The sequence below is a fragment of the Sciurus vulgaris genome (assembly GCF_902686455.1).
Source record: "Sciurus vulgaris genome assembly, chromosome: Y".
Lineage (NCBI taxonomy): Eukaryota > Metazoa > Chordata > Mammalia > Rodentia > Sciuridae > Sciurus > Sciurus vulgaris.
This window is the reverse complement of record NC_136481.1, coordinates 849,850-873,723: the sequence shown is the minus strand read 5'-3', so window position 1 is coordinate 873,723 and position 23,874 is coordinate 849,850. Positions and strand designations below refer to the sequence as shown.

General features: G+C 32.8%; 1 protein-coding gene across 1 annotated transcript; it reads left to right on the top strand.

Annotated features, from left to right (window-relative positions):
• Positions 1-554: 554 nt before the first annotated feature.
• LOC306652055 (eukaryotic translation initiation factor 2 subunit 3, X-linked-like) lies at positions 555-23,512 on the top strand. The gene is made up of 12 exons (XM_079125137.1): positions 555-713; positions 1,320-1,383; positions 2,360-2,487; positions 2,578-2,699; positions 7,777-7,871; positions 10,133-10,291; positions 11,288-11,422; positions 11,525-11,619; positions 11,945-12,089; positions 15,027-15,196; positions 17,758-17,930; positions 21,975-23,512. The coding sequence occupies exons 1-12, from the start codon at positions 645-647 to the stop codon at positions 22,036-22,038; spliced, it is 1,419 nt and encodes a 472-aa protein (XP_078981263.1). The 5' UTR covers positions 555-644; the 3' UTR covers positions 22,039-23,512.
• The last annotated feature ends 362 nt before the right edge of the window (positions 23,513-23,874 follow it).

Here is a 23,874-nt window from a genome sequence, read left to right as displayed (position 1 = left end):
TAGCAGTCCCATGGATCCTTACAACCAAGGTCTCTGGCTTTCCAGCTTCCTGGAAACAAAATAGGAAATTGGATTTTGCCAGCTTCGTAGCTTACTCTTCAAGAAACCTCCTCACTAGAGCGCCTTCCCCAACGCAGGTCAGGAACAAGGGGCGGGCGACGTGACCGTGGAAAGCTCCATAAATAAGGCCGTTTTGCCTTATTAAATTATAGAAACTCATCAAATAGGCAAATGTAGTTGTAAGGGCATTAATTTATGCTCTCACACCCCAACTAAGATTCCAAGGTTCCGGGATACTCCACAGTAAACCGAAATAGTTTTTTCCCTTGCCAGCGCGCATGTCCAGTTGCATTACCCGCCTCGCAAGGGGCCTTTGTGAGGCTGCCCTCAGTGTTGCCTTTACAAATATCTAACAGGTCTTTAACGAATAGATCCCGAATCTTTGCATATCGTTTTTTTAAAAAACCTGCTGGTAGGTCATGGGTAATTACAAGCAAGAAGAAGTCTGGGTAGCGAGGCCGCACTTGAACCTGTCATTCTTTTTTAAGTCTAGACCTTTCCACTTCCACTTCCCCGCACCGCCCAACAGGGGCCTGCCTACTGTCAGGCGGCCGCCAGAGCCACTTCCTTTTTTACGGGGCAAAATGGCGGGTGACGAGGTTGGAGGGACCGTGGGGCAGCCGCATCTTTCTCTGCAGAATCTTGCTACCTTGGTGAGGTTTCTTTTTGCGGGAATTCAGAGAGGCTCGGAAGTGAGAAAGGAGTTGGGACACTGTCGGCCTGTTGGAAGCATGCCTAGGAGGGAGCGATGTAGCCATGCAGCCGTCCGCCATAGGCCGTGATGGCGCGTTCTGATGCACCTTTGAGTAGTCTGAAGAGTCTGGTTTAGTATATGAATTATGAGACTTCGAAATTCTGAAGTATTCGGTTGAGACTTAGGGTTTCGAATTTTGAGCTCCGAAGGGTTGGGAATGAATGGTGTATTAAACATATTAAGCCCTTCACCTTCAAAAAGATATGTAAAAGGAGTTATTTTTTTCAGTACCACTTTCACCTAGTTTGCGACTTCAAGTTCTATAGTGAAAGTTTGCATTGTCTCTTTCGTAAATGGGAAGAACTTTATCTCCCTCGTCCTCAGTTCCTTCTCTGATATAGACTGCTTTTACAGGACAGGCTGGTTTTTGTTTTTTGTTTTTTTTTGTTTTTTTTTTGACAGTACAGAGTGAAATAGTGTTGAAGAAACCATACGTGAAGTTTAAAAAAAAAAAAGTCTTGGATTCTTTCTGGGTATTGGGTTAACATATAATGTTTTATTTTAGGACGTTACCAAATTGACTCCACTTTCGCATGAAGTTATCAGCCGACAAGCCACAATTAATATAGGTAAGAACAATTGATAACATAAGTACTAGAGTTCTGGAGTCCTGACTTGACTGCTTTCTGATAAGAAAATTTAGACTATGATCAAATATTTGTTGGATGATTCAGATATTTAAGGAGCCTTTGAGACAAAGTACCTTTGACTTGGAAAAATGGAAAAAATGCCCTCCATTCTTGTCTTGCACATTTGAATTAAGGAGTCACAGCTCAGTGTAAGAGTGCTTTACTGGCATGCTGAGGCCCTAGGTTCAATCTTCATTAACCCCTCACTGAACAAGAAAAACAACCTCATTACCTATCATGGAACACACGTGGGTACATGATAAAGCAGTATGCCACACTTACATAGGAGCTGTTTAAGAAAGAAGTGAGAATATTTGCTAACAATATCATTAAAATAGTGTTTGCAAAAGTATTGCTTAATGAATAGGCTGTTACATTCAGTAGTGCTTGTCTTAATGATAACCTTAGTGTTTTATAAGAGAAGTTGAGTGAAAACCAGGTGTAAGACTTACAATTATTAGGAAGACTCATTATATTATGAGACAAATATACTACTGTTAGCAGCATTGTTTGTTACTAAATAGATTATTTTCTGTTTTCATGGATCTGAACTTTTATATCCAGGACAATTGTACTTATTACTACAGTTTAGAAATGCTGCAAGATTTCTTGGTGTTTAAAATTTTGTATGAATTTCATTGAGTATTTTAATGGGGGGGGGTAACCTTTCATAAATAAAGAAATTAAATGGCTTATAAATAACCATATGGGTATGGTCTTTAAAACAGATGTTCAGATAAATAAGTTTCCTAACCATGTTTCAGAACAAGATTTGTGAAGAAAAGAATATGTGGGAGGAAAAAGTGACATTAGTGTTGATTATAGATTTGCGTATTTACATTGTTATACCTTTTATTATCCTATTGAAATTTTGGTGTAACTGCATGTGTATTAATTAATTTTTGGTTTTATTTAGGAACAATTGGTCATGTTGCTCATGGGAAATCCACAGTTGTAAAAGCTATTTCTGGTGTTCACACTGTGAGGTTCAAAAATGAACTGGAAAGGAATATTACCATCAAGCTTGGATATGCTAATGCCAAGGTATATAGTATGTTGTGGAAGTAGAAACATTTTACTTTAGTTGTTAATTTTACAGTTGACAAATTTCACTATTTTCTCTGAAACTTTCAGATTTATAAACTTGATGACTCAAGTTGTCTTCGACCAGAATGTTACAGATCTTGTGGAAGTAGTACACCTGATGAGTTTCCTACAGACATCCCAGGGACCAAAGGGAACTTCAAACTAGTCAGGTGATCATTTTTATGTTAAACATGTTATTTTTTTGTTTGTTTGTTTTTGCCTGTGCTTATTGAAAATAATGAAGCATTTAAGTAACTACTGAAAATTAAACTTATGAAGAGGCAAATGACAAAATGTAGGTAAGAAATCTTGAACAACATTTTTTGGCCAAGAAATAGAATATACATTTCTTCCTTCTTTCCTTCCTTCTTATCTCTCTTTCCCTTTCCTTCTTTTCTTCCCTTCCTCCCTCTTATTTTCTTTCTTTCTTGGGGTGAGGAGAACTTGCATATGTTAGGCAAGTATTCTAACACTGAACTACATCCCCAAGTCCTACTTCTTTTTAATACTCTGGTTTGCTTTTCTCTCCCTTTGGGGTTTGTAATTGTATACATAACCTGTCCTCATTCTTCATAAGAGGACATTGAAGTCCACAAGTGGTGTAAGTGTAAGTCTCACTCTTAGGAAAGTTAGATCATGACTATACAAATAAACGGTTTTTAAAATGACAAGTTCTGAGTGCACAGTGTAGGGGGTTTTTTTTGTTGTCGTTTTGTTTTTTATTTTATTTTTAACTTCTTGTGTTCTCTGTTGTTTTCACAATTCATTTAGCTTTTCAAGGTACTGGAGATCCTTTACCAAATAATTTTTTTGATTACTGTTCTCATTCTGTTAATACAGTTTTATTGTTTTAAACTTTTTTCAGATAAATTCCAAGAATTGAACCAAAATTGCTCTAAATCTGCATATTTTTTAATATGTTACATAATGTGTTTTTTATTATAAAAGCATATACACCTAAAATTATATATCTTTGAACATATAAAACTTACTTTCTAAGGAGGAACTCTGCTTTATAGTTTTAAAATTGAAATAATTAAAATTTACACGAAGTTATAGAGTTGAAAATTCTTATCCCATGATTCTCATGAGCTCTGTATAGTACAGTGCAGTCAAATATCAAAGTCTTGACATTGGCATAATGTGTGTGTGTGTGTGTGTACATTATTTTAACACCATGTACATACTTATATTCATCACTACTTTCACATACCGAACTATTCTGCCACCAAGAAGGTCTCTTATATTACTTGTTTATAGTAATATAATTCTCCCTTGCTGTCCATACTCCTTCACACCACTAATGTGTTATTTAATTATGCATTTGTTGTTTCAAAAATGTTACATATATTGTATAGTTGTTACCTTTTATGAAATTGCCTTTTTTTTTTTCATTTCATTCTGCATAATGCCTTGGAGGCCTACCCTCATTGCTGTCATTTATCACTATTTTATTAGTTATTATTAAATTAGTATTCTACCAAGCACATGTATCTGAACTATTGTAGATCTTTTTGGTTGTTTCCAGTTTTGCGCTTTTTTGGGGTCGGGGGCAAGGGTTTGTAGGAATTATTACTTGCACAAATCTCTGCTGCAATTTAGGCAGTAAATTGCTTATTTAATGGAATATAATGTGCTGATCTATTAAAGTTTAACATTTTGGGAAAGCATGAACATAATCTGTATACCATCCCAAACAATTCAAATTGCTTAGAATAATTGAATACTAGTATTTATAGGGATGTAAGATTTCATTTCTCTGGGACATGTACCTACGTGTGTAATATTGTATGATTAGTATATGTTTAATTTTTTGAAAATGTGCCTCATTACTTTTCTGTATATCTGTACCATTTACACTGCTACCAGCAATATCGGGAGTGAAATTATTTTTGATTATTGATACCTCACTGTCATCTTAATTTGTATTTTCCTAGTGATCAGTGATACTGAACTAAATGAAAATGAAGATACAGAATATGAGAGTTTGTGGTACATAGAAGGAAATTAAAAAACTTAGAAAAGTAATACCTAAAATTTATAATCTGGTCTCACATCCTGAAAGAACGAGTTTAGAACAAGAAAAGCAAGTTAACACGAAGCAAGCGGAAAAAATAATGTGTGTGTGTGTGTGTGTGTGTACACACACACACATTATTTTAACACCATGTACATACTTATATACCCATTAAGTCCAGGTTTTTTGATTCTGAAAATATTTCAACTAAGTTAACAAACATGCACCCCAATATATTGGAAAATCATAATGTGGAGCTTTATTAATTAATATTAATATAACTATTCTTATGTAATTTTATATTTTAAAATATACTTAGCTTGTAATAACTGGGACAGTGGGACAAGTGGGAAACATTGGAGAATGTTAATAAAACTAAAAAGTGTTTTTTTTTTCCCCAAAAGCAAATGACAATGGAAAAATAAGTTAACTGTTGTGAATCTTGAAACATTAGCTAATATATAAAGGAAAACCACTATGAATAGATCTGCACAGTTAATTAGCATAGGTGAATGGACTCATTCTTTCTCAACCTAAAGTGTGGTAGAACACATTTACTTTGGAGAAACCATTGTGACTTTGAAAACGGCCAAACCAAGATACCCTTCTCAAAAAAAGATGAAAAAGCAGCTGCCCATGTATCCTCCATGCATATCAACACAAAAATTTATAGCTATTAGCTCATAAAATTATATAAAAAAAGTTTTTAACATGACCAAGTGATAGTTTATTACAGATATGCAGGATTGATTCAGTGTCTGAAAATCATTGAGTGTTAATTTAGCATGATAATAGACCAAAGAACCATCTCCCTGGATCTGGTGACACATGCCTGTGATCCTAGCAACTTGGATGGCAGGAGGATTGCAAATTCAAGGCCAGCTTCAGTAACTTAACAAAGTCCTTGTCTCAGAATAAAAAAGGGGCTTGAGCTGCATCTCAGTGGAAAAGGGTCCCTGTGTTCAATCCTCAGTCCAAAAAAGAAAAATAAAAGAAACATTTTATTTTTATTTGAGTTGCATAATAAGGCGTTTATTTAGTCATTTATGTAAAACAAGTTGATAATTAGGAATAAGGAGGAATTTCTTCAACTTTATAACCTCTGCAGCAAAAATCATAGGTGACTTCAAATGTTGAAATACCGAATGTTTTCTGAATTAGGAAATAAGAATCTCTGCTTTAATTGTGTTATACATAGTGCTTTAAGTTTTGCATAAGGCAAGCAAAGGAAATCTAGGGCATGCAGATTTAAAAAAAACTTTCCAGATGACATGATTACATAGAAAATTAAAAGGGATATGCCACAGAAACTTTTAAAAGATTATAAAATACAAGATCAATAAAAATTTGCATTTATGTTTATTAGCAACAAATGCATGTACTGAAAGATTCCTTTTAAAAATCTCAAAAACATGAAAAAATGGAGTTGTGGAACACAGAGAACATGAACTATAAAATTAACTCCAAAGAAATAATTAAAAGCTCTTTAATAAGAAGAGAGAACACTTAACCAACTTTTCTTCAGAAGACAGTATCATCTAACATGGTCAAAATAAAAAGAAGTAATCACCTGCTGTTGTTGTGCATATAGACTAAAAAATTCTTTAGATGATATGAGCACTCAAAATCATACAACATATGAAAGAATTACATGTCACAGATTGTATTCATGAGTTGGGGAAGATGAGAAAAATGCTGATGGTATTCAAATTAATATGCAGAGTTGTGTGATTGTTGTCAGAATTTCATTAAGCTTTTTCTCAAGAGTGTTCTAAATTTTATCTTGAAAGAGAAATGAACTAGAATAGTTAAAATAATTATGAATAAGAATAAAATAGGGAGAATTGTCTTCCTGATGTAATAAATGTAACTGTAGTATTCACCATTGTGGTACTTAAGGAGGGGATTGGTAGAACAAAACTTAGAAGGTACAAAGAGACCACACAGATGTTTAATTAATTTCTGAAAGAGGTACAAAAATACTTAAGTGGAGGATAGATTTTTAAAAAGTATTGTTTATAACAAAAAGGATGTAATTTTGAACTTTTTATACTTTAATACTCAAAAGATATATATACTTTGTATATACTCAACACTTCTGTTCATATTTTGAGTGCCACTGTTCCTGAATATCTAAGGGTTTTACATCTTTTCAAATCAACTGCAGATCAAAACTTCCAGGGGAAAATAATTAATGAACATATACAGACTTCCTTCTTGTTAAAAAGTACAGTGTGATAACTGTCTACATAACATTTACATTGCGTGAGGTATTGTAAGTGATCTAGAGATTATTTAGTATATGTGAGTGGATATATGGAGTTTATATTCAAAAACTACTCCATTGTATATCAGTTTTGGTATTTTACAGGGATGAATCTAGGTCCTGGACAAGTCTTTGTGCATACAAAGGAACAATGGCTTAATCTCAAAATGTGCATTCTTCTGAGTGCTTACTCAAATAGGTTAGACATACCTAAAAGTTTTAAGAGAAAGGATAACAGTCTTAGGGCTTGGTGAGAGGTTTATAGGCTGTGCTCCACAAAAGACAATTATTAGATGCATTTTATCAAAAATTAAAATTGAAACTGGGATTGTGGCTCAGTGGTAGAGCACTTGCCTGGCATGTGTGAGACACTGGTTCAATTCTCAGTACCTCATATAAGAATAAAATAAAAGTCCTTTAACAACTAAAAAAAATTCAAAAAAGTAAAATGAAAAATTGCTTTTTATAGATACCCCACTAAGAAGAGTTTAAATAAAAGATCTTGCTTAAGATCAAAAGACAAGCTACCACTTCCATAATAATTGTAAATTACATGTCTAGTCGTATTCTTTTTGAATTTGAGAATTTTCCTGTGTATATCAGAACCTGGTTTTTGAAAAAGTTATATGTACATAGTTGTATCTACTCTAAAGTGAACCTCAGTTTAATTTCAGCTGTAATCTTGTGTAAATATCAGGTTTTTTACCCCTTTGAAGCAAAGTAAATCTAAAATATCTGATTTATGTTTTTCTTTGTTATTTTATTTTTTAGACTGCATTTTGATTAATGTACATAAATGGGGTACATCATTTCATTTCTGTATTTGCACACATGTAGATTAATACCATTCGTGTAATCATACATGTACATAGGGTAATGATGTCTATTTCATTCCACCATTTTTCAAACCCCCACCTCCCTCTCTTAATTGTCTAAAAACTATTTACTCTTTCTCATATGTTAGGCATGTTTCCTTTGTTGACTGTCCTGGTCATGATATTTTGATGGCTACTATGCTGAATGGTGCAGCAGTGATGGATGCAGCTCTTCTGCTGATAGGTAAATATATCAGAATTAATTTGGACAAGTCATTGTGCCGTGTGGTCAACCTGAGGAAGGAAAACTTGAGGACTTAAAGAACTTAAGATGACATAAATAGGAATTTTATAGCTACTTTTCCAGAATTATGATTATGCCAGTCAAAAATACTAGGCATGGTTTAGTTGGGGCTAATGGCTTGGGAGAATTCATATAGTTATATGTAAAAGGGAAAAAAAATTAAAATCAGTGCTGCATTTTTTTTATGTATTTTTTTAAAGTACATGTTTCTTTGTCTCAATCTGTGTGCTGTCTACTTCAATATTGAATAGTGGTTTTATTTAGATGCCAGTCTTATTCATGTGAAATGCTAAAGATAAAGCCTGTCAAGCAAGACACATTTTCAAGGCAGGATGTGCTTTGTTTGTGAGAGTTGTTGAGGGCCATGTGAAGTTTAGCTACGTGTAAAGTTAGAATGCACTCTGGTGTTCCACCTAAGGTTGCTTTCACTTCTGACATTACCTGTAAATTAAGGGAGTTCTTAAAACCCCCTTAAGTTTGATAGAAGAGTCACTGACAGTTTTACCCAGTTTTGGTTTATTAGAGGGGAAAGATTCAACCAAGGAAAGAGATGCATACGGTAGAGTATAGAAGGGCTCCACACTTGAGGCTTATGTGGTTTTCTTTTTTGAAAATAACTGCCAACCTGATGTACTTTATCTGATTAGATTTTTTGTAGGACTGTATTTTAGAAATAACTGATCTTGTGGTTAATCACTTCTAATCCTAAGTCTTCATGCTTAAATCACATAGTTGGTTTTTCTGGCATGTCCTGCCTTCACATGGGAAGCCACAGCCTAAAATTTGGTATGTTCAATCCAATAAATAAGAAAACTCAAGGCTGGGGATGTAGCTCGGTTGGTAGAGTGCTTGCCTTGGAAGCACGAGGCCCTGGATTCAAGTCCCAATTAAAAAAGAAAAAAAAAGAAAACTTCACTGTACTAGCAATGGGCAAATTTGATTCCTTTTTAAAATCTGATTGAGAATGTCTCTATAACTTTATTTCTATCTAAAAATCAAGTTGCTATAAGCCCCAAAGGTTTTAAGTACTAAGAAGAGAAAACATTCAGTTAGACATAACATTTCGAGTATCTTGAAAAAGCAGAGGCAGAGGTCAGGGCTGTTTTGGGAGAGGTCAAATGTTTTAATGATGAGAATAGACTACCAGAAACATCATCTTATGTACTGTACCAAGAAAATGAACATAGCTATGTGGGGCAGATGATCTTTAGCCTACAAAACAAAACTATTTTATTACCAATTATTGTTGACTGTTTTTGAAGATATTTTGTCTCCTTTCCATTTTTGTTAATAAATAGTTGTGTCTGCTGTTACCCTGTAACAAAATGTCTCATGTTGTGTTGTTTGGAACCAAAAATATCTATTCGGTTTCTATGGCTAAGGAGTATGTATATCAGTGAGGGTTTCAGAAATATCAAGACTTATCTAGAACTGAAGAAACTGCTTTGTTTACTTGGACTTTTGTTTCTCATTTTTCCTTATTTTCCTGACTGTCCTAATAATGTGATAGCTTCTAGTTTGAGTCAGAAGTCAGAGCGTTTGTAACTAATTTAGAAGTGAAATCCCATTACTTTTGTAAGAGTGTCTTTGTTAAAAGTTGTTTGAGCTGGTCATGGTGGCACATGCCTGTAATCCCAGTGGCTCTAGAGGAGGCGGGTGGATCATGAGTTCGTAGCCACCCTCAGCAAAAGCAAGGAGCTAAACAACTCAGTGAGATCCTGTCTCTAAAATATAAAATGTGGCTCAGTGGCGGAGTGTCCCTGAGTTCAGTCCCTGGTGCCCTCCCCCATAAAAAAGTTTTTTTGATCTCTCTCATATTTAAAGAAACAGATTTCTCAAGGTTTGAACTGGTAATAGTAATCGTCATCTGCTCTGTGGTAGAGTGGATCTCAATATTCCAAATATTGAAAGTCAGAAGTATATGTTATGACTGAGCAAAAACTGTGAGGAGACCCTAAGTAGAAGAAGTAGACCTTAAGAAGTACTGAGGCAAGTATTGCAGTCATTACTAGAAATGGGAGTTAAAAGACTGGGAAGATCAGAAGAAATAAGGCAAGAAATTTCAGCACCATACCAAAACATGTTGGTGGTATCAAAGTGTAGGCCTTGAGTTGAATAACTGAAGGCCTGTTAGATGCCACTTAATTCTTAGTATTCATCCTGTCTGTCTTTGTTTAAAATTTTTTTTGTCATCAATTTAGCTGGTAATGAATCTTGTCCTCAACCTCAGACTTCAGAACACCTAGCTGCCATAGAAATTATGAAGCTGAAACATATTTTGATTCTGCAAAATAAAATTGATTTGGTGAAAGAAAGTCAGGCTAAAGAACAGTGTGAACAGATCCTTGCATTTGTTCAAGGTAAGAATCCTAATATTGTAGTAAAATGGATTATCCCGTTATTTAATGTTTGTAAAATGTGTTTTCTCTTCTTAGTACTTAAAACCTTGGTGGCTTATAGAAATGTGATTTTTAGATAGAAATAAAGTTATAGAGACTTTCTCAATTAGATTTTAAAAAGGAACCAAATTTGCCCATTGTTAGTACAGTGAAGCTTTCTTATTTATTGGTTTGCTTTCTGGTGCATATCACCTTATTTGTTTTTATAGAGTATCTGCTTCAGAATGAATTGACAGTGATTTCTCTAATTGTTACAGTGTTCCTTTCTCTGTCTCTATCTCTCTCTAAATCGGGGTCCGTATGATCCTTTTGACATTTGATTTCTTATTCTTGTTATTTATGAGAAAAGTCTCTTACCCTGTTATGTGGCAAATGAAATACTTTGTTATGTTTCTAAATCTCATGTACTATCCCTTCCATTTACTATCCTGTTTGAGGTTTAATTAGTAAGAGACACAATTTGCATCTGCCAGCAATCTGATAAACAGAAGATTTGTAATTCTGGTCTTTACCGGAGGATAAGCTATAAAGTCTGGTGTGGTCAGCCCCAGGACTAAATAAAGATAGTTCTCTCAGAGATAGCATCATGATTATGTTCAGGAAGCACAAGGCCAGGTCAGATCTGTTTTGGGAGAAGCCAGATGTCTTATCTTGGATATTTTTTCAATGGGCTACATTTCTTTGCTGGTAGTAGCCATATTCTTTTAATCACTTCTGTCTGCTTATATATCTTGCTAAAACTTGGTAATTTTTCTCTTCTATGACTTTTTTTCAGATGGAAAAACAATGTTGCAGATTTTCTAAACAGTTTAATTATTTCTATTGCTAGCTTATATATGTGATGTTGGGATATTTATTTTTATAAAGTTAACAGTTACTTTGTATAATAGATAATGTAGAACAGTTTCTCTTAAATTGAAACTTTTGACCTACCTTTGATATACTTTTGTCATACAGGTACAGTAGCTGAAGGAGCTCCTATTATTCCAATTTCTGCTCAGCTGAAATATAATATTGAAGTTGTCTGTGAGTATATAGTAAAGAAAATTCCAGTACCTCCAAGAGACTTTACCTCAGAGCCTCGACTTATTGGTAAAGGTTTATCTCTTGTCCTTTAATTTTGGACTTTTTCTACATTAGTGACTTTTGTATGTGGAGAATGAACTTTATAGTTTTCCTTTCTCTCTTCCCCAGTAATTAGGTCTTTTGATGTTAACAAACCTGGCTGTGAGGTTGATGACCTTAAAGGGGGTGTAGCTGGTGGTAGTATTTTAAAAGGAGTGTTAAAGGTAAACTGAATTTTAAACTCTTGGTTTCTTCTTAGCCAATAAAAAAATTCTAGTAAAAGGAAATGAAAATTTTCTTTTTTTTCTTCACAGAAAAATGTTATTTACTATTGTTTCTTGAATTTAGCAAGTCTTACGTTTAACTTATAGATTTCATGTAGGTAAATAGTGCAATTGGGTGGTTGTAGCTTTAAAAATCTATTGTGTTTTTTTGTATTTGAAAACATTCTTGCAAATAAGAATCTTTTAGTTTAGTAATCTACCTATTGGGACTGTATATTTAAATAGTAATTTTGTTACCCAAATATGTCAATTACTTATGTTTCAGGTGGGTCAGGAGATAGAAGTCAGACCTGGTATTGTTTCCAAGGATAGCGAAGGAAAACTCATGTGTAAGCCAATCTTTTCCAAAATTGTGTCACTTTTTGCAGAACACAATGATCTTCAGTATGCTGCCCCAGGGGGTCTTATTGGTAAGAACTTTCTCTCATCCATAAATTTTTACTATGGCTTTGTGTTATTTTTTTCTTGGAAACGAATTATCCAAGAAAATATGTCATTCGTGTATTTTAGAAATTTTAACTCAGTATGAGAAAGTAGAATGGGCAGGTATGCATTGTTTAAATTGTTAATTTTAAATTGTATATTACATGTTTCTAAAATATGCATTCATAAAAAGTACATATTTGTTTTATGTGCAGGACAGTTTTTCAGCAGTAATAAAACTAAATGATTTAGCATTTAAAATTTTACTTCGGTTTTAGTCACTTGTGCATATTTTTACAAATAGTAAGTAAGGCAGAAATAATATGTATTGTATGAAGTCATTTAGCTGGAGCTGTAAGGGATAACATCTGTTTTGTAGAAGAGAACAATTTAGGGAGTTTTTAGTTTTTTTCTCTTTAGAGCACTAGCATTATCTAGGAAAGGCAAGATTTTCTGAGAGTTTTTAATTGTCTTTTATCTTTGAATTAAAGAAAGAAATGTTAAATGAAAAGGAGTTTGGTTCTGATTATAGATGTTTTAGTTATATGATTTTGTGAGCACCTGACTGTGGAGGCTTTTTATGGTTGTATTTTGTTTTCTGTGTTTTCTCTTGAGAAATTAACTGTTAATCTTACAGAACCCCTTGTGCATAAACATTCCCGTTCTCCTGCTTTCAGCGTTTCCATCATTATATGTCATATTGTGAATCTCTGAGTTGATTCTGCTTAGGGTTTGTTGAGCTTACTTCGTAGATTATTTTCCTTCTTGTACTCTGAAATATTTTATGTATTCTTAATATTTTTTCACTGCTTTCTTTTTCTGGGACTCATTTAACGTACTTGGATATTTGATAGATCTCTGAGGCTGTGTTCATTTTTCTTTTTCTGTTTCTAATACTGTATAATTTACTATGTTTAAGTTTGATAATTCTTATTACTATTATATCTGAGTTACTCTGGAAATTTTTTTTTTTCTTTTTTTTATACTCTTCAATTCTAGAATACCTATTTGGTTCTCTTTTACTTTTTGTCTCTTAATGTTCTGTATTTGGTGAGACATCATCCTCATACTTTGGTTTTTCAAATAAGTTCCTCAAGTATGTTTTAAAATGTTGACTTAAAATCTGTCTAGTGATTCTGACATCTGTAGATATTCATGACAGTTCATTTTAAAATTGTGTGCACCATATTTCCTGCTTTGCAGGTCTCAGAATTTTCTATTGAGAATACTTTAAATGATGCAGTGCAGTGGCTGCATATTAGATTCTGCCTCCTTCTGGGAGTTTATTGTTACTGCATTTTGTTTTAGCTTATTTAGTGATTCTTCGAACTCACCTGTATTGTTTTCGTGTGTGATTAATATGCTTGGTTAGATTAGTGGTCAGCTAGTAATTTAAACAGATTTTCTAATGCCTGGAACTAATGAGTTTCTCAGTCCTTGTTAAAGGGTTCTCTGTGAACATTGGAACATGCTTGCAAAACTAAGCCAGGCAGTTCACATGTGTCTTAGATTTTATTTTCAACTTGTCACAATCTTAAGGTTAGCTCTTGATGAGGGCTTAAGATCTGCTCATTTTGTTCCTGATCATATGACATTCTTACTTACTCACTTGACCTTCTAGGTTTGCAGGAATAATGCCAGTTTTTCAAAACCCTTATGGATGTCTTAATGCAGACTTACTTTTCATTTTAAACTTTTTGATTAATGTGTTTTTCCCACCTATTATCTTTCAGTTTTAAAGAGTTTTCTCTGGGTTGTTTTTAATAAGTTTTCCCTAGGAAAAGGCCATTCACAGTGGTCATATAGACAGCTGTATTTTATTGTTTTTGTTGTACCAGGGATTAAACCCAGAGGTACTTAATATCTATGGCCCTTTTCTTACGTTCTGTTTTGAGGCAGGGTTTTGCTAAGTCCTTACACCCTTGCTAAATTACTGTTTGATTTGAACTTGTGATCCTCCTGCCTTAGCTTTCCTAGCTGCTGGGTTTACAGGCTCTCACCACTGCAGCCAGTTAATGGACAACTTTAAAAATGGAATGTCTTAGAGAAACAGTTGAAATGAGACTTAAAGAAGCTACAGCTCTTTTTGGTTCCTTTGGTGGCTGACAAGTCTGCTGGTTTCATAGTAAATGCAGATGACCAGTTTTCTATGCTATCAACTTCAATAGATCAATTTAAAATGTCACATAACTCACCATTTTACTTGTATTGTGACTTTTTGTTTGTTTGTTCAGCATTTCTTCACATTGCCTCAATGCCTTTGGTTAATTTTCAGTTTCAAAAAAGTTGATCTCAAATTTTTGTCAATTTTCTCTTTACTTTTCTACGGAAAAGAGAATTTCTGGGTTTTTTGTTTGTTTGTTTGTTTGTTTTTGCCATTTTGCTGACCTTCCTTCTTTCCTGGTTGTTTGATTTCTCTGTTTTATCCTTATAGAAGAGTTCCCTGTGTATGCTTATTAATGGTTAACTTATTTCTTAATTTTTATTTTGTATAGAAGTTCTCAGAGTTTTGTTATCTAATTTACTTTTACTAAAAGGTATAATAAATACACAACTAAAACCGCACAGTGATAATCCTTGCATATCTACCAGTGTTAAAAATTGTATTTCTGCAAATTAGTCATTATGAACTTACCTTAGTCTTTACTATCTTTTACTACATAAAATTTATCTTGATTAGCCAGGTATTATTTACTTCAAATTGAAATCAAAAGAATCTTTGTTATTACATAGTCAGGAAATTCTTGTTAATACTCTGATTCTTTAGATAGAACAGAAATTTAATTGTTCAGCCTTTGGATAGTATAAGCAAAATATAACTGTTAATATGTGTAATCTGTACTACCCGGGTTTGACTAACTTTAACTTTGGAGGTATCTTAATAAATAAAGTTTAGGAATATGTACATCTTAAATTTTTATTAGGAGTTGGAACCAAAATTGACCCAACCTTGTGCCGAGCTGACAGAATGGTGGGTCAGGTACTTGGCGCAGTTGGAGCATTACCTGAGATATTCACAGAACTGGAAATTTCCTACTTTCTACTTAGACGGCTACTAGGTGTACGTACAGAAGGAGACAAAAAAGCAGCAAAGGTGAATACTTTTTATAATTTCTATTCCAAAAACAGAAAGCATGGTGTTACAATCAGTTTTTTAAACTGATTAAATTCTTTAGGGTAATCAGTTTTAAATCAAGTAAAAATTTTTAATTAATTTGTTTGCATTTGTGCTACTGGGAATTGAACCTTCTGTAGTACATCCCGTTTTAATTTGAGAAAAGTCTTGCTAAGTTGCTGAGGCTGACCTTCAACTTGTGATCCTCCTGCCACCTCAGTCTCTTAAATTGCTGGGATTATAGATGTGTGCTGCTACACCTGACTTCAAGTAAAGAGATAAATTATTTGTTACAACTTGTACCCTAAGATAGTTCATAGAGAGAATATTATTATTACCCTGTTGGTAAGGGTACAAGGAAGTAAGCAATTATGTATACTTTTGAGAATGTATACAATATTCTTTGAGTAGAGAATCAAGTGAGTAAAGATCAACATTGAATTCTCTATTTTTTTAATATTAGACTTTTTTTTCCCTTGAGGTGTTAGATCTTATGAATGCTAGGCAGTTATTCTATCCATTGAGGTATATGTCCAACCTCAATACCAAACTTTTTATAGTAGTAAAAGTAAGTTTTCTTCTGTCTAATTACCATCATCAGATTTCACTGTCTTTTTTCCCCTTTCACTTACTAACATTTGACCAGATACTTAAAATTTTATCTTTTTGAATTTTGGAAACTTAAGAATGAACGTACTTTTCCCTTTATAGTACTAGAAATTCTATACATAAATGGTTATTAAATTCTTTGCATATTAAGGGAAGGGTTAGGATTATGAAAAGGTAAGAAATTTGATATCACTGTGAATTATATGAACATAAAAACATATTTTAAATTTTTCCTCAGTTTCCTTAGTAAAGACTTATTTTCATTGTGTAATTTTTGGTTTGATTATTTGTCCTGAAGATTGAACTCAGTCATACTAAGAATTATGTGCTTTACGACTAAACCATCCTTGGTCCCTAACTGCTAATGAGATGTAAAGACATTAAAAACATTGATCTGTATGGCCAACAAATATATGAAAAAATGTTCAATGTCTTCAGAAGTTAGGAAAATGAAAATCAAAAAACTATATTAAGATTTCATCTAAGTAAGAGCAGCAGTTGTCAAGAATACAAATAATAACTAAGTATTGGTGATGTCACAGAGGGAAAGATCCATTCAGACATTGTTGGTGGATCTGCACAGTAGTGCAACCACTCTAAAAAGTGGAATTCCTCAAAAATCTAGGAATGGAACCATTATAAGATCCAGCTTTCCCACTCCATGATATATATCCAGAGTTTTAAAATCAGCGTACTGCAGTGATGCAGCCATGTCAATGTTCATTTATAGCAGTGCAATATATGTGTGGAATATGTTCATAATGGAATATTACTTGACTGTAAAGAAGTATGAAATTATGGAATTTGCTATACTTTTAAAAAAGTCAAAAGTTAGTGATTTCTCTGATTTGCAAAAATTAATCCAAAACAGGAGAAAAAAAGAGAAGAAAAATAAAAATAAGGATAAAAAAGAGATATAGAAAAGAAAAAAAGGGAGGGGGAATTCATTAACATAAAAGAAAAATCAGTGGAGTTGATGAAGGGGATTTATGGAGAAGGGAGGTGAGATTGGATAAGGGAAGAACATTGAAATGAATCTAACCTAACTTTCCTATGTACTTACATAAGTATGCTACAGTGAATCTCATCAACTTATACATCCATGAGATTAAGAAAAAAAAAAAAAAACAAGCAAATAGCAGAAAGACCAGTAAAATAGAGGGAAGGAAAGGTGAAGTGCCAGGGACTGAATTAAAATAATAATATCTCAATAATATCTCATGCTTTTATAATATCAAGTGAATCCTAAAATTAGGTATAACTAAAAAGCTAATAAAATGATAAAAAAAAATTGATCTGAACTCAGGGATTAAATTGTCAATGTAAGCAAAGCTATTAGAATAGCAATTGATATTTTTACCTAAATGCTATAGTTGTTAACGAATTTTAAGAGACTTAGAAAAGTTTAAGTAATTTAGATTACATGAGTGGCATTAACTTCTAGAATTCACTTAACTATTATCTTAATCTTATCATACTATGTCAGGAAATTTTGTTAACCCCTGTCATATGATTTCTTTAGAATTTTATTAAATTCTTTATTCTCTTTTTGTGGGGGAGATGGGATACTGGGTATTGAACTCAGGGCACTTGACCACTGAGCCACATCCCCAGCCCTTTTTGTATTTCTGGCTCAGTTTCTTAGCTGCTTGCTTTTGCTGAGTCTGGCTTTGAACTCATGATTCTCCTGCCTGGGCCTCTGCAGCTGCTGGGATCACACAGGTGTAAGTCACCTCGCCCTACTTAGATTATTTTTTAATAGCTTGTTTTACAGGTGTATCTTTTGTAAATTCATTGAATTTTGCATAAAACTTGTTTTGATATGGTACAATTCATGAACTTCAAATCTCATTATAAAATGGAATTTGTTCAAAATTTACTCTATTTTCCTTTACTAATATAATAATGACTTTTTTCCTTTTGCTTCTTAGGTACAGAAGCTATCCAGGAATGAAGTGCTTATGGTGAACATAGGGTCTCTGTCTACAGGAGGAAGAGTTAGTGCAGTCAAGGCTGATTTGGGTAAAATAGTTCTCACTAATCCTGTGTGCACAGAAGTAGGAGAAAAAATTGCCCTTAGCCGAAGAGTTGAGAAACACTGGCGGTAAGTTTATCAGTTTGCAACTGTTTAGTTGTAGAAACCAGCATATTTTCTTGTGGGACTTGGTTCTTAATATTGGTCATACACACTTTTCCTGATATTGAGCAGTTCTTATCACATTTAACTTTTAGCTACATATTTGGATACTATATAATTGTGTCTTACTATTTTTAATTATATACTTCATTGGTAATAATTTCATTTATATTGTGTATTCCATCACCATCTATCTTCAAAACTGTTTTTAAATTTTTCAGAAGTGAAAATCTGTTCATTAAAGTCACTTTACTTTACCCATCCCTGACTCTGGCAACCCTATTGTTTGTGTATTAATTTGAGTGCACTAATTACATACTACAAAGTCAGGTAGTATTTATATTTTAATGGCTGACTTATTTCTCTTAGAATAGTGTCCTCTGGGTTTACCAATGTTGTAGCATAGGTCAGAATTTCTTTTCTTTTTAAAGCTGAATAATAATTTATTATATGTATATATTTTGCCTGTTCATTTATGTCAGCAAACACTAGAGTTGCTTCCTTTTAAGGTTGTCATAAATTGTACTTCTATAAATGTATTGTATAAGTATTTCTTCCAAGACTATGCTTTAAGCTCTTGTGCTGTCTGTCCATCCAGGAGTGAAATAACTAAATTGTATGGTAATTCAGTTTTTAATTTTTTGAAGAACTACATACCATTTTCATTAGAAGTTGCCTGTAAGTTTTGGAATGTTGTGTTTTTATTTTTCCTTTGTCTCTCCAATTTTTTTGATAATCTTTTCTTTCATCCATTGATCTGTTTTTTAAAGTTAATTTTTATATATTTGTGGGTTTTCTAGTTACTCTGTGCTATTGAATTGTTTCATTACAATGTAATAGAAAATAGAATTGGAAATTATCTGATTTTAATTATTTTAAATTTATTAAGACTTGATTTTTTTTTTTTGCCTAACACATAGTCCTAACACATGAACCTAACACATGAAATGTTCTGTAGGTATCTGTGGTCCAGTCGAGTGTTTAGTATTTATACCTGTTACGTCTACTTGTTCTAATGTTGCTTGGGTTTTCTGATTTCTTAGTTTTCTGATTGTTCTACCCATTTTGAAAATTAGTTATGAAAATTTTGTATTATTTTAGAGCTATTTCTTCTATCCTGTCAGTGTTTCCATCATATATTTAAGAACCGTAATGTTTGGTTATTGGGTGCATATTATGCTTATAATTGTTTTATCTTTGTTTTAAATTAACTTTGTGATTAGATAAAATCCTTCTTTGATGTTTATAAATAGTTTTTTGTTTTAAAAATATATTTTGTCGCATACAAGAATAATTAATTACCTTTGTTCTTTTTGGATTACTGTTTGTAGGAAGTACTCATTTCTGTTCTTCCCATTTTAACCTATAACCTGTTTTTTTAGACCTAACATGAGTCTTTCATAGAAAGTACATAGATTTCTATTTTTTAATCCATTCAGACAGTTCTTTTGTTTTAATACATAGAAGATAGAGAAATACTAAAATTCTGTTTTTCAGCTTTGTTTTTTTCATTTTCATTGTCTTTTTGTTGTTTTAGTGAACACCTTTGAATTTACTCTTACATTCCCTTTGTGAGTATACACTAGTTTGTCCCTACCCCCTTGTGTTACTGATACCTTTAATTTTAAATCTTTTATACAGTTCATCTGTTAACATAAACTTAGGATTATACTTTAGATTTTAAAACCCTATTAATTTTTTTAAATGTTGAGAACCAAGACCTTAATAATACTTTTATATTGCATAAAAATTCTTTTATCAGTGAATTTAATTTATATAACTTCAAGTTATTCTGACATCTTTTGGTTCATTCTGAAGGACTCCCATTAAACATTTTTTGTAGGGCAGGTCTAATGTTTAATGAACCTCCTCTATTTTTATCTGAAAAAGATTTAACCTTCATTTTTGAAGGTCACTTTTATTAGATATGGAATTCTTAGTTTTTCTTTACATGTACATATTATATACGATTACTTATGGTTTATTCTGAGAAATCCAATGATAAACTTATTGAGGATCTCTTTTATATGATGAGTTATATTTCTCCTGTTTTTAATATATTCTTGTCTATAAATGCGCACAGTAATAATCATTGTTTCGATCTGAGTCTGATGAGTTTTTCTATACATAGAATTCTTTGACCTTTTTTTTGTGTCCATATCTTTATGTTGGGTGCATTTGAAGATTATTTATTGAAATTATTTCTACTCCTTTCTCTTTTCCCTCCTGTAATGCTGATTGCTTGATGGAGCCATGGGTCCTTTAGACTTTGTTCAACTCGTCTTTTTTTTTTTTTTTCCATCTGTGCTCTTTGATCATTTCAGATGACCTGTCTTCAAGTTTTTGATTCTTTCTATTGAGATTTATCATTGAGTTCTTGTAATAAATATTTCAATTTAGTCATATTTTTATCTGTGGAATATTTTCTAGTTCTTTGTAATGTGTATCTTTTTATAATGACATTTTATTCATATATTGCTTTGAGTTTCTTTTGTTTGGTTCAAGTGAGATCTGTAGTCTTTGGATTTTGTTTTTGGAGATGCATTCTGTTCATTGGAATGGGTATTGTTTCTTTGTATGCCTTGAGATCTTTATAAAGTAGGCATTTGAATAAACAACTATTTCTTCTAATCTTTGTAGACTGACTCTATACCTAGAGTGAGCTTCACTAATCAGCCAAAAAGGCAGACTAAAGGTCTTTTCAGTTTTTTTTAGACGTGTGTCTTCCCTGGGCCTGTATGTATACTTTATTTCCTAATTTTGCTTTTTAAAAATTTTATTGGTGGTGCTAGGGATACAAAACAAGGCTAATGCATGGTGGGGCAAGTGTTCTACCACTGAGGTATCAATTTTAGCCAGCCCCTATTTTTTTTTTGGATACAGAGATCTTGCATTGCCCAGGGTGACCTTGAACTTGCTGTTGACCTATCCCAAGCTTCCCAAATAGTTGGGATTGCAGGCATGCGCCACATTGCCAGTTATATGGCCCACTTTAAATGTTTTTGTTTTCCACCAGAATCTGACTCTGTTGCTCCTTTGGATTTAGCTGCTTAATAGACTTCTGTGCCTGTAATCTTTGCCTCCAGGCCCAGAGTTCTTGCAACTTTCAGGCTGACAGCTTTACCACCTGTTTGAAAAGCCTCCATCTTATATTCATACTTTGCCACAGTTTCTGTGAGAATTCCAAGGCAGGCAGGACAGAAACTAGTCCTTTGAAAATAAGTTCTGCTCTTTCTCTTCCTCCCTATGAAAGGATTTGGGAATTGATTGATTTTAACTGCTCAGCACTGTATCTGGAAAGTGGTTGTACAAAGGTTGAGAAAATACCATAAGATTTCCTATTTTATGTGTCCTCCCACCCCATAGGTGATCATTTGCTTCATTTCTAGAGATCTTTGTAGATTTCCTATGGAGCACTTTAATCATTGTTTATTTGGTATTTGTATTGGGGAAACTAGGTCCTGGAGCCTTCAAGTCTCCCAATTTGCTGACTTTCTTTCCTCTTAGTTTTTAGAATTATAGCTTTTAACCCATGTCTGATTGTGCTAAAATAGACCAGCATAGTTTAGAACGGGCTGTGGAGGTTCCTCTGCTATTAAGAATAGAACATTTAAGGTCTTTATGATCTTCTAGTTCTTTTTCCTTTAAAATCATTAGAATCTTTTGAGATGCTATCAAAGCACTTTGGTGTATTTCAAGAAGAAAAGAACAGACATTGACATATCCTAAGTACACTTCAAGTGTTTATTTGCTAGTCTGAATAAGTGGGCATGTTGTTTTAGCATAGATGTTGCAGAAACTTCTTGTTTTTCTTTTTCATGCTGACCAGACCCATCCGTAATGCTCTAAGAATTTAAGGAAATGAGATAAGTGTTTCTTTAGGAGAAGCATTTTATAAGAACATGCTTAAACTTAGAATTAGACAAAGAAAATCAGTTAAGTCATAATTATATGATAGTGCTGATAAAATTAATTTTAAGATTTGTGATTTCTTTTATTTTCATTTTGCAGTTTAATTGGTTGGGGTCAAATAAGAAGAGGAGTGACCATCAAGCCAACAATAGATGATGAATGAAGAATCACAGTTTTAAATAATACAGTTTGATGAAATAAGAATTTTCTGAACAACATAGTGGTACATTTTAAAGCAAAACTAGTAAATTAATTTCACATCTCATTAGCTTAAAAACTGTCAGGTTATTTTCATTATTGTTAGGAAATCTTAATGTGTGCCACTTAAATAGCAGGGTCTCTAATAAATATAAAAATTGGCATGTTAATGGATTTAATCTACATTTTAGTAGATGTTGATTATTGCTAAACATTTTCAGGTTTATATATTAATGCAGCTTTGAAATGAAATTGGTAATTACAACCAGGTTTTCCTGTATCATGTGTCAGTAAACTTGAAATAAAGTTTTTCTTCTTAATTTCTCATGATTTGTTTTTGAATATTACCAGGATTCAAGGACTGTTGCATCAGTAAAAATTTAAAAAGACAGGTGTCCTTGAAGGCTGACTTCATTTTTATCTCCATTAGATTTGCTTTATCTTTAAATTTTAAGATGAAATGAAAATTAATTCTTTCAAATAAACTTGACCCTTTGAGCACAAGATCTTATTTACATTGGCAAGGCTTTCTGGAACTTCCCTCTGACTGTTTTAAGGAAACTGAAGACAGCTTTATTCATTCTCTTTCTTGATGCCCTATACTTATTTTTTATTCATTACTACTAAATCCTAGCTGTTCTTCCCTGTTGGAAATACTATTACACCAAAAGCTTCTACATAATAAGTTTATATGTAACCATAATATAAAATGTCATAATCGTACTAAATTGATATGCTTAGAATGTTTGTGCTAATAAGAAGGATTTTTTTTTTTTTTTTTTTTTTGTATAACCTTTTAAAATTAATGAAGTTTGGGGGGAAAAGGGCAGAAAGAAGGCACAATGTTGATATTTTAAATATCCCAAGTGTGCTATTAATTCCATTTTTTAACTTAAAAGTTCATTGGTTGGCCAACCAGTCTGTAATAACTATTTAGAAAACTTGTGCTTGTAATATTATAGACATAATGGGTTACAGAAGTATTTTGCAGTATTGATTATATTATGACAAGAAGTCTTAAGGACAATAGAAAAATGCATTCGAATTCTTTTTCATATAATTTCAGTGACTTCATAGCTATAGGAGTCTTTGCATAAAACTCATAGTAAGAATTCTTTTAAAATGGGCATGGTGGTGCATTACTATAAACCCAGCCACTCAGTAGTCTGCAACGACATGATCACAAGTTTGAAACCTTGTCTTAAAACAAAAAAGCAAAAACTTGATAAAAAAAAAGAGCTATGGATATACTCAGTGGTAGAATTTTCCCTGGTTTCAATTTACTGTACTACTCACACAAAACACCATACAGAGAATTCTTATAATTGAATCATTTTATGATGTACACTTGCATCAAAGCCTCATATTTTATACCACAAATATAGTTTTCACTTATCAGTTATACTTTAATAAGTAACTCATATAATCCAATCTGCCCCCCAAATACTATCACTGCTGTTAAATAAACTGAGTATTTTTATGTTTGGCACTGAGTTATCTATGTATAGTAATTTATCCCAAAAACCCAGCAGGCGAGGCATAATTTCCTGCACCTTCTCTGAAGAAACTGAGGCACAAATAAGATAGGAAGTTTGCTCCACCTCATTAGCAAGAGAACTGTAATTCAAACCTAGGCAATTAACCAAAAAGTTAACATTTTTCCAGTGTAAAAATAGATAGATCTAGATTTTTGTACTACTGAACAACCTTGAATTCTTTTTTTTTTTTTTTTGCCTGCAGTGTTTTATTATTGCGCATATTCCATTCCTTTATGATGGAGGTGTAATCTGTATTTTTTTTA